Source organism: Salvelinus sp. IW2-2015, linkage group LG4p, assembly GCF_002910315.2.
Source record: "Salvelinus sp. IW2-2015 linkage group LG4p, ASM291031v2, whole genome shotgun sequence".
Lineage (NCBI taxonomy): Eukaryota > Metazoa > Chordata > Actinopteri > Salmoniformes > Salmonidae > Salvelinus > Salvelinus sp. IW2-2015.
Window position 1 is genome coordinate 26424539 of NC_036841.1, and position 16503 is coordinate 26441041.

The following is a 16503-nucleotide window of genomic DNA, read 5'->3' on the forward strand; positions in this document are numbered from 1 at the left end:
AACCCAGCAGCAGGACCGCTACCTCCGCCTTTGTGCAAGGAGGAGCACTGCCAGAGCCCTGCAAAATGACCTCCAGCAGGCCACTGGTATTGTAGATTGATGTAGATTTTTTTTWAAATCCATTTTAGAATAAGGCTTTAACGTAACAAAATGTGGAGAAAGGGAAGGGGTCTGAATACTTTCCAAATGCGCTGTTTGTCATTGAGCAAAGCTGAGAGGAAATTTATTAGGACAAGGCTCCCACCTGTTGTCTGATCTGCAAACTACAGCCCGACTGTACAGCAACTCATACCCAAGATCAATCTATATTCTGTTCTGCTGATCAGGTTAAATTGTTTTATCATAAAAAAGTGGGAACAGACACAAAAGAACAATTTATAATTCATGACCCTTTTATTTGACCATTTCAATTTGAAATCTGTGCTTACCAAGTGGCAACATCACCGCTCACAACAATGAGAAAAATAAACGTACATACCAGACCACTTTAAAAGGCAAGTATTGTGATAAGGACTCACATCACAAAATCATCTCTACATACAAAATCTACATTTCCATTTTACGATCATTTCTTTACACCTCATTTATATATATTCACACTAAAGTGCAGTATGATTTAAAAGCACACTTGAATTTAAAGAGACTAATCATTTGGTCTTCTAAGAAATGTAACATTTTAATTTGATTCCCATTTCTGAGAATCGAGAGGTCCATTGCTCCATCTTGGTAACTGGATCTTTTTCCACAGTGGCCTACTGAATGTCTTTCAGTTACTGAATTACCTTTAGTAACTGAATCTCTCCCAGTTACTGAATTACCTTTAGTAACTGAATCTCTCTCAGTTTCTAACCTTAAAGGATGAGGAAATTCTAGGAACTTTCTGCTATCTGCATGAGAATTAATGTACAAATCTATTATTACAGAATGTTACAAGCTCTGGCTATCTTTAGGTAGGTATGGAAACAGTTGAGCTCCTAAGTCAAACATTTTGTAATAGTATTTCTGTTATTACATCTTTCCCTTAAATGTCTACGAGAAGAGGCTGATGGGAGGAGCTATAGGAGAACGGGCTCCTTCTAATGACTGGAATTGAATCAATGCAACAGAGTCAAACACGTTGTTTCCATGTGTTTGGTACCATTCCATTGATTCCATTCCAGGCATTTAGCACTGACACACATTTTCTACACCAGACATGCCACCAGGGGTCTTTTCACAGTCCCCAGGTCCAGAACAAATTAAGTAAACATACAGTATTATAAAGAGCCATGAGTGTATGGTACTCCCTTCCATCTCGTATAGAGCAAGTGAACAGAAAACCTGGTTTCAAAAAACAAATAAAGCAACACCTCATGGCACAACGCCTCTCCCCCATGTGACCTACTTGTTGTGTGTATGTACTGATACAGTATGTGTAACTGATAGATGCACACACACACACTACATGTCAATGTTTTTAAATACATGTAAATTGTAAAATCTTTTGTCTGTAATGTATCTGTTGCGGCTAATGGGGATCCTAAAAAATTATCAGGAATCAAGGTAAGACCCAACAGGKGCAGGCAATAGACATGTCAAGGCAGGCAGGGGTCAGTAAACCAGAGGTGGGGCAACGGTACCGGACGGCAGGCAAGCTCAGGGTCAGGGTAGGCAGAGGTCAAACAATCCAGAGGTGGGGCAAAGGTACAGGTCAGCAGGCAGGCTCAGGTAGAGTGGTCAGGCAGGTGGGCTCAGAGTCAGGAAAGACAAGGGTCAAAACCAGGAGGGTGAGAACAAGAGAAACTGGGAAAAGCAGGAGCTGAGAACAAAAACACTGGTTGACTTCACAAACAAGACAAACTGGCAACAGACAATAAGAGAACACAGGTATAAATACACAGGGGATAATGGGYGACACCTGGAGGGGGGTGGAGACAATCACAARGACAGGTGAAACAGATCAGGGTGTGACATAAATAAAATCTAAATTACAATGAGCCTGTCCTCCTATAGCTCCCCACACCAGCCTCCTATGATGTCTACATGTTTAACATACCATCATGTATTTTATTCACCTCCAAATTGAGCCACCTTCTCTCTGAGTAAAGTTTATATCAACTCAGAGAAATGAGAMCTGAGATGTTTCCTGTCTAAATGAGAGACCAGATGTAGTAAAGTGGAGGTACTGTTTGTCTTTTGGTGTTAGCAGACAGACAGATACAGTACCAGTCAAAATTTTGGACAAACTTACTCATTCAAGGGTTTCTCTTTATTTGTACTATTTTCTACATTGTATAATAATAGTGAAGACTATCAAAACTATGAAATAACACATATGGAATCACGTAGTAACCTAAAAAGTGTTAAACAAAAATATATTTTAGATCTTCAAAGTCACCACCCTTTGCTTTGATGACTTCTTTGCACACTTTTGGCATTCTCTAAACCAGCTTCATGAGGAATGCTTTTCCAACAGTCTTGAAGGAGTTCCCACATATGCTGAGCACTTGATGGCTGCTTTTACTTCACTCTGCGGTCCAACGCATCCCAAACCATCTCAACTTTTTTGAGGTCAGGTGATTGTGGAAGCCAGGTCATCTGATTCAGCACTCCATCACTCTCCTTGGTCAAATAGCCCTTACAGAGCCTGGAGGTATGTTTTGGGTCATTGTCCTATTGAAAAACAAAGCGCAAACCAGATGAGATGGCGTATCGCTGCAGAATTCTGTGCTAGCCATGCTGGTTAAGTGTGCCTTGAATTCAAAATAAATCACTGACAGTTTGACAAGCAAAGCACCCACACACCATTGCACGTCCTCCTCCATGCTTCACGGTGGGACCCACACATGCAGAGATCATCCGTTCACCTACTCTGCGTCTCACAAAGACACGGTGGTTGGAACCAAAATGTTTAATTTGGACTCATCAGACCAGAAGACAGATTTCCACCAGTCTAATGTCCATTGCTCGTGTTTCATGGCCCATGCAAGTCTCTTCTTGTTATTGGTGTCCTTTAGTTTTCTTTGCAGTAATTAGACCATGAATGCCTGATTCATGCAGTCTCCTCTGAACAGTTGATGTTGAGATATGTCTGTTACTTGAACTCTGTGAAGCATTTATTTGGGCTGCAATTTGAGGTGCAGTTAACTCTAATGACCTTATCCTTTGCAGCAGAGATAACTCTGAGTCTTCCTTTCCTGTGGCAGTCCTCATGAGAGCCAGTTTCATCATAGTGCTTGATGGTTTTTGCAACTGCACTTGAAGTGACTTTCAAATTTCTTCAAATTTTCCGTATTGACTGACCGTCATGTCTAAAAGTAATGATGGACTATAGTTTATCTTTGCTTATTTGAGCTGATCTTGCCATAATATGGACTTGGTCTTTTACCAAATAGGGATATCTTCTGTATACCACCCCTACCTTGCCACAACACAACTGATTGGCTCAAAAGCCTTAATTAAGAAGGAAAGAAATTCCACAAATTAACTTTTAACAAGGCACACCTGTTAATTGAAATACATTCCAGGTGATTACCTCATGAATCTGGTTGAGGGAATGCCAAGAGTGTGCAAAGCTGTCATCAAGGCAAAGGGTGGCTACTTTGAAGAATCTCAAATTGTTTAACACTTTTTTGATTACTACATGATTCCATATGTGTTATTTCATAGTTTTGATGTCTTCACTATTACTCTACATTGTAGAAAATAGTAAAAATAAAGAAAAACTCTGGAATAAGTAGGTGTCTCCAAACTTTTGACTGGTACTGTACATAGGCCTACTGTACTACAGGCCTTACCCAACCCCAATCAGTTTAATCAATAGGACCAAGTATTGTTCCTTTTCAAACTATAGTACACCCCAAGGGTTCAAATTGTAAACCTCAGTGTGTGACAAGATCAAGGGGAGAGATTAGATGAGAGGGTTTATGAGATGCTACTTCCAATCAACCAGTCAAGGCTGGACAGTCACCCCAGTTGCACTCTCCCTCTCCTTCCTACTCTTCCTCTTCCTCCCCCAACTCCATCCCCTCCACCCACACAGGTCGAGTATCGTTGGGTAGAAACACTAGAGCTTATCCTAGTGCCACCAAAGTCAGCGAACTGGCCCTGTGCACTGCAGCCAGCCAGAGTAAGCATAATGTGCAGCGAAACGTCCTCACTGTACAGACAAAACAGAGCCATTGGCTGTTCAGCTTAAAAAGACCCCTGTGCTCAGCACCAATGAGATACTGTGGATTGTCCCATTAGTCCCATAGTCTATGTTGAAAGAGCCACACCTCAAGGCATGTTTCTGTCACTTCTATCTGCAGTGATTTTAGACAGAACAGTTGGGCGGGGGTCATTTTGGTTCTGGGCATTAGGGTTTCTGGGTCCACTCCTGGCTGTCCTACTGTGTCGGGCCTCCCTCACCCTCACCGGCCCAGCCATGGCTGCTTTGTTTGGGCTGACCTTGGCTGGACCAGGCTGACGTTGTGAGGCGACCAGTTTGGCGGCCTGTCTCTGCTTAGTGGCAAGCTCAGGGAACTGCTTGGTGTAAAGTGTGTCTGTGTACTGCAGCTCTGGAGTGATCAGGTTCTGACAGCGTGTTTTGGTAGGCCCGTCTAGCCCAGGGTTCAAGTTGTAGCCCTGGATGATGGCCGCTCCATACTGGAAGGGCTTCAGCCCTGCATCCTGTACCTGCGACGGGTCCACTGCACCACCATCCTTCAAGCAGATTTTGGCTAGTTTGGCACGTTGCTCCTGCAGCCGAGTCACCTCCCGCCTCATCTCCACACGCCCCACCGTAGTGTCCACGCGTCGCCAGAAGGTGGCGTTAAAGTGCAGGTAGAGCCGCCAGTCAAGGGCGTTCCAGGCTCTGATCTTGTCAGCGGTGTGCGGGGAGAGCATGTTCCGTGCGCGCTCGCTCCGGCTGTTCAACTTGAAGGACACAATGTCGTCCAGAGACCAGCAGAGGGCGCGCTTGAGCAGGATCATGGATTCGTCAAAATACTCTGAGATGAGGATAAGGTGGAAGTCCTCCTCGATGGCGCCAATGGCTGTGGTGGCCCGCGTCTCTAGGTCTCCGGGCGTCTCTGTGGCGACGTTGTTGTCGAAGCCAAAGTCAAAGGTCAGGATGTTACGGGCGTAGTGGTTGTTGGGCAGGGACGTGTTGTAACTACGCCAACCGTTGTCGAGGAAGTCGTCCAGGCTGCGGGCCTTGTGGAAGGCGGGAATGCTCTTGTAGTAGATGAAGATGGACTCCATCATGGCGACAGGGTTCTTCAGGATGGAGAAGTAGAACGTGTCCTGGGGCATCACCTTCCTCACCTAAGACACAACAGGAAAAGACCAAAACAAGAACAAAATGTGTTAGTGATGCCTTAGTCACCATTTAACAATTATTGGCTCCAGCCATTATCACAAGCCTGCTCCCCAATTAAGTTGCCACCAACCTCCTGTGCTATGATGATAGAACTCACCTCTGGTGGTCTGAACCTCATGTGGTTGCACATGATGTGGAACTTTTTGACACTGCGGCTCCTAACTCCCTCCACAAAGTGTGAGGCGAAGAAGAAGGGATAGAACAGCTGGCTGTGCATGTTCAGCGGAAGGGCGAAGGTCAGATTGCGGCTGTCGCCATAGCGATACAAGATGTTCAGGATGGTGCTGCTGGCCGTTTTGTGCGTCTTTAGAAAGACGATGTGGTTCTTCGGCCGACAGGTGGAGGTGGCAATACCCGGTTTCACCTCGCTTATCACCCCGGCAACTACAGAGTTGGTGCCTAGAGGGGCAAGGCTGTTTCTACTCTTCAGCTGATTGGTTAAGGGGAGCTGGAGAGGTTTGTGAGACAGGGTAGATACCACTCTGATAGCTGGGTGGCCCAGCTGGAGAACCACAGACCCGGGAACCCCCAAATGCAACCCATCATCACCCAGTGTGACTTTGGGCAGGGCTGCCTTTACTGCTAAAACTTTACCCCTTGCCTCTTTCCTGGAGTCTTTGACCTTATTGAAAGTGTTTGAGAGCTTTAAATGTTGGTGATGCACCTGGAGTCTCCTCTCCACTCCTGGCTCATCTCTGCCATCTTGATGTTCTGCTACCTTCTGATTTTCTTTGGCCGGTTGTTTAGGCGCTCCTTCCTCCTGTGACCTCACTTCCTCTTCTACGACAGGGGCTTGCGAAGAGCGCAAGTTTTCCCAGTCCCTCTGCTCCGTTGGGAGCGTTCCCTGGATCTCGATGGTAAACCGAACATTCAGGAGCTTCTCGCTCATTATCTTATCGTTCCTGAAACCAAACAGAGTGTTAGACTACAGTTAGCCAATCACTGTCAGCCTGTTTCAAAACAAAACAATTATCCTGAACAGAGAAGTGGAATGTAAAAGCTTATTAGTTTCACCAAAGATAATCTATTATATTAACAAGATAGCCGAGTGACCAGTCTAACAATGGAAATACTGTACACGTCCTCAATGATTGAAGCCAGACGCGATCAGGTAGGACCATTGTCGTCAATGAGAGGGCAGATACGCATGTGAACCACAGTTGTTTTTCTCAAAGTTGCCGGAATGCCATGTGCATCCACTTATATCAGCACATTTGTAACAGAATATACATTGCGAAACTTCTATTCAATCAAATAAGCCTGAAAACATTCTCTCAAAGTCCTCCATACAAAAAAAATGCAAATCCTCTCGCTTTACCTCTTCCTCTCTGGTTTCACTGCCAGTAATATTAATCCAGGTAGTATGAATATCTGACCTGATGGCTACAGATGTAGGATCTTAATTTGAGCTAGTTTTCTACAGCAGGAAAACTATCCTGTAGCAACTGGACATGTGGATTATAATGAATGGATTTTTGTAGGGGTTGATACATTTTTCTGAAGGGAAAATCAAGTAAAAAAATTTGAAATGGAAATAACAAACTTCAGAAGCCGTTTTAAACCTAAAATATACTATAAGTTTTACATTTCCTGCATTGCAGGAAAATTCTCCTGCAACAGGGTGATCAAATAGAGATCCTACATCTGTACGTACAGTAGCACCAGACTCACCTGGACTGCCAGACGACTCCTAGGATCTGGATGGCCACACAGAGCACAGTGAGGGCCATGAGGACCATCCATAGATAGCGTAGGGGGCTGCACAGCAGTACCTTCAGCCACCTGCAGGGGGGGGGTCAACCACAGGAACCACATTAGAGTCTGCAGCGTCAGACACAGAAATACTACAGAACACAGGACTGATTCTATGGCTATAAACTCATTTAGAGAATCTCAGGGATATTATGTGTCTTTAACTCAATTCTAATCTCATTCTAAAGCTGTAACTTCATTTTAAAATCAAATTTTAAAACCATAACCATGAAACGTTTGAATTAAAATGAGTACTGATCCATGCGAGACTACAGAAATGATGTCTGTACTGTTGGATGTTTTTTCTTGAGGCTTAGAGGCCATGAATAGGGTGACTGCAGTGCATGTGTTTGTGCACATGTTGTGTGTGAGAGGGAAGCGAGAATCTCAATGATTTACAAGACAATCCAACAGCAGAGTGGAACAGTGATTCACACAAGCTCTTGCAATGTTTTCACATAGCAGAAGGCTACTCAATGTACTAAACATCCTCTGTGTGTGTATTTGCATGATTTCCAGAGTGAATCTGATCTGTTTATTAAAACATACAGTACAAGCAATTTCAGTGTGTGTGTGTGTGTGTGTGTGTGTGTGTGTGTGTGTGTGTGTGTGTGTGGTGTGTGGTGTGTTGTGTGTGGGTGTGTTTGTGTTGTTTGTGTGTGGTGTGTGTGTGTGTGTGTGTGTGTTGTGTGTGTGTGTGTGTGTGTGTGTGTGTGTGTGTGCGTGTGTGTTGTGTGTGTGTGTGTGTGTGTGTGTGTGTGTGTGTTGTGTGTGTGTGTGTGTGTGTGTGTGTGTGTGTGGACTCCATAGAGGAACGTCACTAAGCCTGTTGAATTGGAACGCCTGTGGCGTAGTGGTGCGTTCATTGTCCTTTCATCTGTTTGTGGGCTTCATGTTAAATCAGAGAAATGAGCTGCCTGTTTGATTCGGCCCATTGAACTAGCGTTGGCTAGATTAGAAGAAGAAAAACAACAGTCCTAAATACCCCTCTGGACCTGTACGCCATACTGTGGTGTGTGTGTGTGTGTGTGTGTGTTGTGTGTGGTTGTGTGTGTGTGTGTGTGGTGTGTGTGTGTGTGTATGTGTGTGTGTGTGTGTGTGTGTGTGTGTGTGTGTGTGTGTGTGTGTGTGTGGTGTGGTGTGGTGTGTGTGTGTGGTGTGTGTGTTGTGTGTGTGTGTGTGTGTGTGTGTTGTGTGTGTGTGTGTGTGTGTGTGTGTGTGTTTCTGCGTGTGTTACAACTACATCAGAGACATCTGGAACAACAGACTCACCTTGTCTTAAAAACACATCTGCCTTCGCGCCTGAATGATTGCCAGACAGATAGCAGCAGTTCTACCTCCCTCACTATCTCCCCTCCCTCTCTCTCCCTCCCTCTCTCTCCCCTCCCTCTCTCTCCCTCCCTCTATCTCCCCTCCCTCTCTCTCCCTCCCCCTCTCCTCCTTTCCTCTTCTCCTATATCTCCGGCTCCTCTATCTTCTCTCTCACACATCCACCTGCTACTGAGTGTGTGTGTGCGCGCGTGCACGCATGTTTGTATGTGTGGTACATCTGTATGGTGTGATGTCTCTCTCTCTGTGTGTGTGTGTGTGTGTGTGTGTGTGTGTGTGTGTGTGTGTGTGTGTGTGTGTGTGTGTGTGTGTGTGTGTGTGTGTGTGTGTGTGTGTGTGTGTGTGTGTGTGTGTGTGTGTGTGTGTGTGTGGTGTGTGTCTGCTTGTGCATGTGAGCATGAATATGTGCATGTGGTGGTGTCCCTGAGCACAGTCCATAAGTGCATGCTGCCGCTACACTGTCCCTCAGTCGCCCCCAGCTGTTTGTCAGTGTAGTACATTAGTCTGGCCACCGCGGGGTTAAAGCATGACGCACACAGCACCAGAGGCAGCCAGCCATCACTGATGGGGCATCATCAAGACATGGGATGATGATGTCACTGTGAAGCTAGCTGATTGACTCAAACAGGCATGCCACCACCATTACTAGACAAGACAACATATGACCCATTATCCTCTAGTTCAGTTCCCCCCCTGGAAGCAGTTATTGGGCAAACTCTGATTGGCCCGTGTCACAAATGGAGGAAAGGCAAGCGAGACAAACATGAAAATACCAGGGAAAGTAGTTGCTAGGCACGTCGTATAACATTTGCCCTTAGTATACTGCTACATACCATCCTCCCTGGTTGTAGTGGTTTTACATTGAGCTCTGTTGCACATTGTGTCACTGACTAAATATGTCCATGCTAATCCAGTGGTTGTGCTACAAACATGGTTTGCGTTTGTCTGGGAATCTGGTTGGCGTTTGATCTGTTTTGTGAGTGTACATTCCGCTATGCATGGATAATTCCCCTACGACACAAACAGAATAGGGATGACGTTAACATTAATGAATAATGGAGTGAAACACTATGAAAGAGCTGGTTGTTTTAACTTTTACACATTTTGTTGTGTTACAAACTGATTTTGAAATGGATTATATTTAKATTTTTTGTCACTGGCCTACACACAACACCCCATAATTAGTATTTTATTTATTTAACCAGGCAAGTCAGTTAAGAACAAATTCTTATTTACAATGACGGCCTACCGCGGACGATGCTGGGCCAATTGTGCTCCGCCCTATGGTACTCCCAATCACGGCCGGTTGTGATACAGCCCAGGATCGAACCAGGGTATGTAGTGACGCCTCTAGCACTGCAGTGCCTTAGACCGCTGCGCCACTCGGGAGCCCCTACAATGTCAAAGTGGAATTAGGTTTTTTGAAATTTTTACAAATTAATTACAAATATAAAGCTAAAATGTCTTGAGTCAATAAGTATTCAACAATTTTACTATGTGTTAGGAATTTTATGAATAATGACTAAACAATTTCTACATTTAGATAAAACTATAACTAATTTAAACTCTACCCTGTATTATTATATCTGATTAATAATGTTAATTCATAAGGAAGGGATTATGTAGCATGAACAAGGAGTAATTAAAACATAATAAACACCCTTCCAACTTAGTTAGAGAGGTATGTGCTGTGGGTTATAAAGTAAACAAAAAGGATCGTTAAACTATGGTTGAACCGACCCAACTTAGCCCTGAGATGTTTAGATAAGGCAGTGAGTAACTTCTTAGGTCTTCCATTATCTTTATCTTGAGTTGTCTGCTAAAGTGGTAATACATGTAGTGAGCCTTCAGGAGAATAAATGATATTGTGTGTCATGTGTGTGCGCTGGTGAGTTGGAATGAACTTTCGAACGTGTTTTATCTTGGTCAAGATGAGGAGCTTTATTCTGTAATCAATGACGTCATATTTTGTATATAAACTGTGGTTAAATGGGAGCGTGCTCCGAGAATAAATACTATTATCTATTTTTAATAAGACTGTTCCCTGTCTATTTTATGTTAATAAGGATCTTACAAATTCTTAGAAACAGACAGAGTGATTTTAATTAATGAGCACATAAATGAATTATGAAATTCCTCTAACACTATGGCAAGCCTAAATAAGTTCAGGAGTAAAAATGTGCTTAAGAAGTCACATAATAAGTGGCATGGACATGATTTTTGAACAAATACCTCATCTCTGTACCACATACATACAATTATCTGTAAGGTCTCTAAATCGAGCAGTGAAATTCAAACAGAGATTCAACCACAAAGACCAGGGTGGTTTTCCAATGCCTCGCAAAGAAGAGCACCTATTGGTAGATGGGAAAAAATAAAAAAGCAGGCATTGAATATCCCTTTGAGCATGGTGAAGTTATTCATTACACTTTGGATGCTGTATGAATACACCCAGTCACTACAAAGATACAGGTCTCCTTCCTAACTCAGTTGCCGGAGAGGAAGGAAACTCTTCAGGGATTTCACTATGAGGCCAATRGTGGCTTTAAAACAGTTACAAAGTTTAATGGCTGTGACAGGAGAAAACTGAGGATGGATCAACAACACTGTAGTTACTCCACAGTACTAACCTAGTTGACAGAGTGAAAAGAAGGAAGCCTGTGCCGAATAAAACATATTCCAAAACATGCATCCAGTTTGCAACAAGGCACTAAAGTAATTTTGCAAGAAATGTGGCAAAGCAACTCACTTTTTTGTCCTGAAAAATCCTTGAGGAAAACCTGGTTCAGTCTGCTTTCTACCAGATACTGGGAACTGAATTACCTTTTCATCAGGACAATAACCTAAAACAGAAGGCCAAATCGACACTGGAGCTGCTTACCAAGAAGACAGTGAATGTTCCTGAGTGACCGAGTTACAGTTTTGACTTAAACCTACTTGAAAATCTACGGCAAGACCAGAAAATGGTTGTCTAGCAATGATCAACAACCAATCTGACAGAGCTTGAATAACTTTTGAAAGAATAATTGGCAAACGTTGCACAATCCAGATGTGGAAAACTCTTAGAGATTTACCCAGAAAGACTCACAGCTGTAATTGCTCCCAAAGCTTCTTCTACAAAGTATTGACTTTGGGATGTGAATACTTAATTAAGTAAATTATATATTTTTGTATGTAATTTCCAATACATTTGCCAATAAATCTAAAAAGATTTTTTCAATTTGTCGTTATGGGTTATTGTGTGTAGATGGGTGATAATCTTTTTTTTTAAATATATTTTGAATTCAGGCTGTAACACAACAACATGTGTAATAAGTCCAGGGGTATGAATACTTTCTGAAGGCACTGGATAGGTAAAGGTATATTAATCCACAAATATAATTTTATATCTATCTTATAAGACCCCATTTTCATGAAGTTGATGATATAAGCTTGAAGCCCATTTAAAAACAGTACGGAACTTGAACCAGGAAGTAGATGGGACTTTCATATGGTATAGGACATAGGAAAGGATATTACAGTAGATTGTTGGAATTCTCCCAGGAGAGAGAGAGTGTGCAATTGAGGTCTGTCCAAAGTCATGGTAATTACAGGGGAGGAAGCTGCTGTACTTAAGTCAGAGAAAACATTCTGGTGACCTTTTACCCCAAAGACATTCCTGTCTCTGCCTTCAGCTGAAATAAGATATCAGGTTAGGATATGTCCTAATGAATTTTCCATTTTACCAGACACTAGTAACAGTAATGACAACCACTCTCTCCACATCTCCCTCCATCCATCTCTCTCTCTCTCTCTCTCTCTCTCTCTCTCGCTCCCTCATCCATCTCTCTCTCTCGCTCTCTCCATCTCTCTCTCATCTCTCTCTCTCTGTCTTTCTCTCTTTGTCTCTTCTCCTCCTTTTATTAGGTTCAACTAGTAGTGACACATTCCCTGTGTTTACTGGCTCTTGAAGTTTGCCAAACTCTAGAGAGTATATGTGTGTTCTGGGCCAAGGCACTGATCAGAACACATTGTTTTGCCACAGAGTCCTGGAAAGCAATCGCTAGCTGTGGGCTAGGCTTGGATACAAATACTCTGCCTGACTCCACACACACACACACACACACACACACACACACACACACACACACACACACACACACACACACACACACACCACACACACACACACACACACACACACACACACACACACACACACCACACACACACACACACACACACACACACACACACACACACACTCTCTCTCTTCTGCCACACCAAACCCACACTCCCATACAAACACACACACACATAGACGCACAGTCTACAGCCCTGTGGTCACATCCAGTTCCAATGCACTAAATAAAAACACACACTTTGAGTCTAACTGAAGGACCGTGGCACCCCCAAAGTCCCTTCCACAGAGAGGGAGAGAGAATAGTTTATTCAAAAGTTGTTATACAATAACTAAATTTGATGATATTTCTACATAAGTCACATACATGTAAGTCACTGAAGACCACCGATGTCCACGTCTCACTGAGGACCCCTACAGGGCAGCACAGTCGATACTAATCAAACTACATCACTACACATCAGCACAGACCAATATACACACAGCTTAGAGAAGGATAACTCATTCATGATAAGCAGACGTATGCAAACTCACTGCATGCAAACTAAGGTCTAGACTAGGGTTTTATAAAGGGTTTTATAATGATCAATTAGCCTTTTAAAATTATAAACTTGGATTAGCTAACACAACGTGCCATTGGAACACGGACGTGATGGTTTCTGATAATGGGCCTCTGTACGCCTATGTAGATATTCCATAAAAACAATCTGCCATTTMCAGCTACAATAGTAATTTACAATATTAACAATGTCTACACTGTATTTCTGATCAATTTTATGTTATTTTAATGGGCCAAAAATATGCTTTTCTTTCAAAAACAAGGACATTTCTAAGTGAACCCAAACTTTTGATCAGTAGTGTACATTCCCACAGGCATTTACAGTATATTAGATTCTCCCATATATTACTTAAGGCACTACACGTACACTCAGACATGATCATGCATGTACAGAAGCATACATTCACACAAGCACATAGCCTAGATACATTATGACATGCACTGACCATTTGCCGGCACTCTCCCTCCCTCTAACTTTCTYGGGGTTGAACTTTTGGTCACTCTCCCTGCAAGTGATGAAATGGTCCTAAACGAAGTGAGGAGATCTGAGAACCAGGTCCTATATGAAGGATTGCAGGCTTGCATGCTTTCCCAAGTCACATTTACGTCTCTAATAACATTTCTCAACTCCTACCTGCCTGATCCAGACTTGACCAGTTAAAAGGGAGTCGTGGTAWTCTCCTTGGATGTTGATTACTATCTTATCGTTACACACAGTGTCACGTTCTGACCTTAGTTCCTTTTTTATGTCTTTATTTTAGTTGGTCAGGGCGTGAGTTGGGGTGGGCATTCTATGTTGTTTTTCTATGTTTTGTTCTAGTCGTTATATTTCTATGTGTTTGGCCTAGTATGGTTCTCAATCAGAGGCAGGTGTCGATCGTTGTCTCTGATTGAGAATCATACTTAGGTAGCCTGTTTTCCCACTATGGGTTGTGGGTAGTTATTTTCTGTTTAGTGTTTTTGTTTGCACCTTACAGAACTGTTTGTTTGTCGGTTTGTTGTTTTTGTTCAGTATTCATTCGTTATTAAATTATTATGAATACGTACCACGCTGCACTTTGGTCCTCTTCTCCTTCCACCAACGACAATCGTTACACACAGCCCTAAAGAAGGACTTCAAGGTCTTTCCATAGGAGTAAAATATTTGTATTTGATTACATAGCAGTAGCTATTTGTGTGAATATTAATATAGCTATTATCTGTAACAGTAAAAGGAGAATGTATAGTGGTTGATTCTGTGTCCTTGTGTGCAGTAAGGTCCGGTAGCTGTATTTGGCTGTACTGATATCCTACAAGTTCTCCATCTTGTTCTTATCTGTAGGCTGAATTTCAGGATTGTTTTTCATCCATATTCTTCAACACTATGAGGGGTTTGACTATTGGAAATTGAACTTTGGGTCTCTTTATTACACATCAGATACTGCCTATCATTTAGATTTGTACCTGTTTTTTTWWTTTATTTAACTAGGCAAGTCAGTTAATAACAAATTCTTATTTACAATGACAGACTGAGCTGACAAGGTAAAAATATGTCTTCTACCCCTGAACAAAGCAGTTAACCCACTGTTTCTAGCCTGTCATTGTAAATAGGAATTTGTTATTCGATCTAGCAACCTTTCGGTTACTGGCCCAACGCTCTAACCACTAGGCTACCTGTCACTCCCGTTAATGACCTTTTCAACATAAATTGTTTCGTATTGAAGTTGAGTGTTTTCAATGTGCTCGCAGTGCAGTTTAGGCTTTAAAATTATGTTTTAGGAACACAGGGATTCCCCTCCGTTTTAMTGAGTTAGCTATTTATTATTTCAGTAAGGCCCTAACACGCCAATTTACGCCTACGGCATCTAAATGGTAAAGTTAAATAATTTATGAGCTTTTTGGATCTATTCTGTATTATTTGTCGTTGTGATTAAATCTAAATGTCTTTGTAACTTGTCAGCTTACTTCTATTAGAATGGAAATAAAATAATTCTCAACCCAAAAATATAAGATTCACAAAATCCATTAGAATAATCTTTCTTAACTGCCGATTTGCGTAAATGTCAACGGTGTCGTTGCATTATTTTCTCTCCAGTCTACAGTTTGTGGTCAGTGTGAATGGGAGCAATATAACTATTTAATTGAAGGAAAGAATTTGCGTCTGACGCTTATTTTCCCAAAGTATGAGCACGTTGGCATCGGCTGTAGCAACAAGGACTCTAAATCAAATCTAAACAAGCATCTCATCATATGGCACACCACTGTTAGATTTGGTTTGCTGCGTGCCTATGAATACCGGAATGTATCAGTAGTTCGCTGTTTCGCCTATTATGGACAGGCATTCATTGTGGGCAATAGCATCACCGACCAATAGCTTTCCAATGAACTATCGCTAAAGGAACGTAAAACAAAACAAAAGCCCTGAAGAAGTCAGTATGAATTCACTTACGAGGCGCATGGTAAGGATGAGGTCAGGGAGAACAGCTCGCGCTCCTTGATCGATTTCCTTGCCGATGGTGGCATTTCGAGTGTCTGTACCAGGAGGGGGGTGCCCAGGAACCCCGGTCCTGCATGAAACTCCGACCAACCCAATTCACTCTCCCAATAACCCGGTCCCCGAGCCACAGACTCCCTAGTCCCCTTTTAGAGTAGGGTTCCCCCCGCTCTCAACTCGGAAGTCCTCCCGCTGCCGACTCATTGGCTCGACGCGCAGACAAACCAAAGAGAGGGAGTCAGAAAGGGATGGAGAAAGGGGAGAGGGAGGAGGTTACTGCGAGGGGAGGAGGCAGGAGGATGAAATCGAGAACAAAGGCAGTGACTCTTTGTCACCAGCCAGGTAGTTGTCACACCGTTCTTCACAAGGATAAAGCAATTACTAGCCTTGAGGTTACACACAACCTTGCTCAGCCTTAAATGAGATTTGTAGTCTTTTTGGGGGGTAAAATGCCATTCATGTCGGATTATACTGTAAGTGTTAGTAGGTTAGTCTTTTGTGTGGAATATCTAGGAACATATTACCTTTATGAGGTGATGGTTTTTATTATTAAAGCCCAGTAACACTTTACTGCAACAGGCKTATACCAAAGAACTGCTTGACTGAATACATCCTTTTTGGAAGAAATCTGGTAACATAATAGCTGCAATATCCATAATGATTTTTCCAGCTGAGACTCTGTATTTGAAGTGGCACCAAATACAAAAAGGTTCAGAAATGTACTCCACTGTTCCAAAATGCTATCAACACTTTAAAAATCTTTAAAAATAGCTATTTTCACAGGTTGTAACAGAAAAAAGAGTGTGATAATTTTGCGCAGTCACAGACAGTGGCATACTGTATATTGATCAAACATGTCAGGGAGCTGTTTAATATGGGACACCATACTGTACCAAGGGATAAAGACTAACATATATCACCAGACAAAA

The 16503-nt window shown here is 42.6% G+C and overlaps 1 protein-coding gene across 1 annotated transcript; it reads right to left on the minus strand.

The window, feature by feature from the left end:
• Nucleotides 1–366: 366 nt before the first annotated feature.
• LOC111960764 (galactose-3-O-sulfotransferase 2-like) lies at nt 367–15772 on the minus strand. The gene is made up of 4 exons (XM_023982968.2): nt 15530–15772; nt 7013–7123; nt 5439–6243; nt 367–5286 (listed from the first exon to the last, which is right to left on the minus strand). Exons 1-4 carry the CDS (start codon nt 15601–15603, stop codon nt 4258–4260), a joined length of 2019 nt encoding a protein of 672 aa, XP_023838736.1. The 5' UTR covers nt 15604–15772; the 3' UTR covers nt 367–4257.
• Between the last annotated feature and the right edge of the window lie 731 nt (nt 15773–16503).

Bases quoted from the DNA above. Each gene is read 5' to 3' on its own strand.
- LOC111960764 (XM_023982968.2), bottom strand. From the start codon at position 15,603: ATGCCACCATCGGCAAGGAAATCGATCAAGGAGCGCGAGCTGTTCTCC. The intron at 7,124-15,529 runs GTAAGTGAATTC...CCCCCCCTGCAG, and splicing joins TCATCCTTACCATGCGCCTC to GTGGCTGAAGGTACTGCTGT. The intron at 5,287-5,438 runs GTGAGTTCTATC...GTTGTGTCTTAG, and splicing joins TGAGGTTCAGACCACCAGAG to GTGAGGAAGGTGATGCCCCA.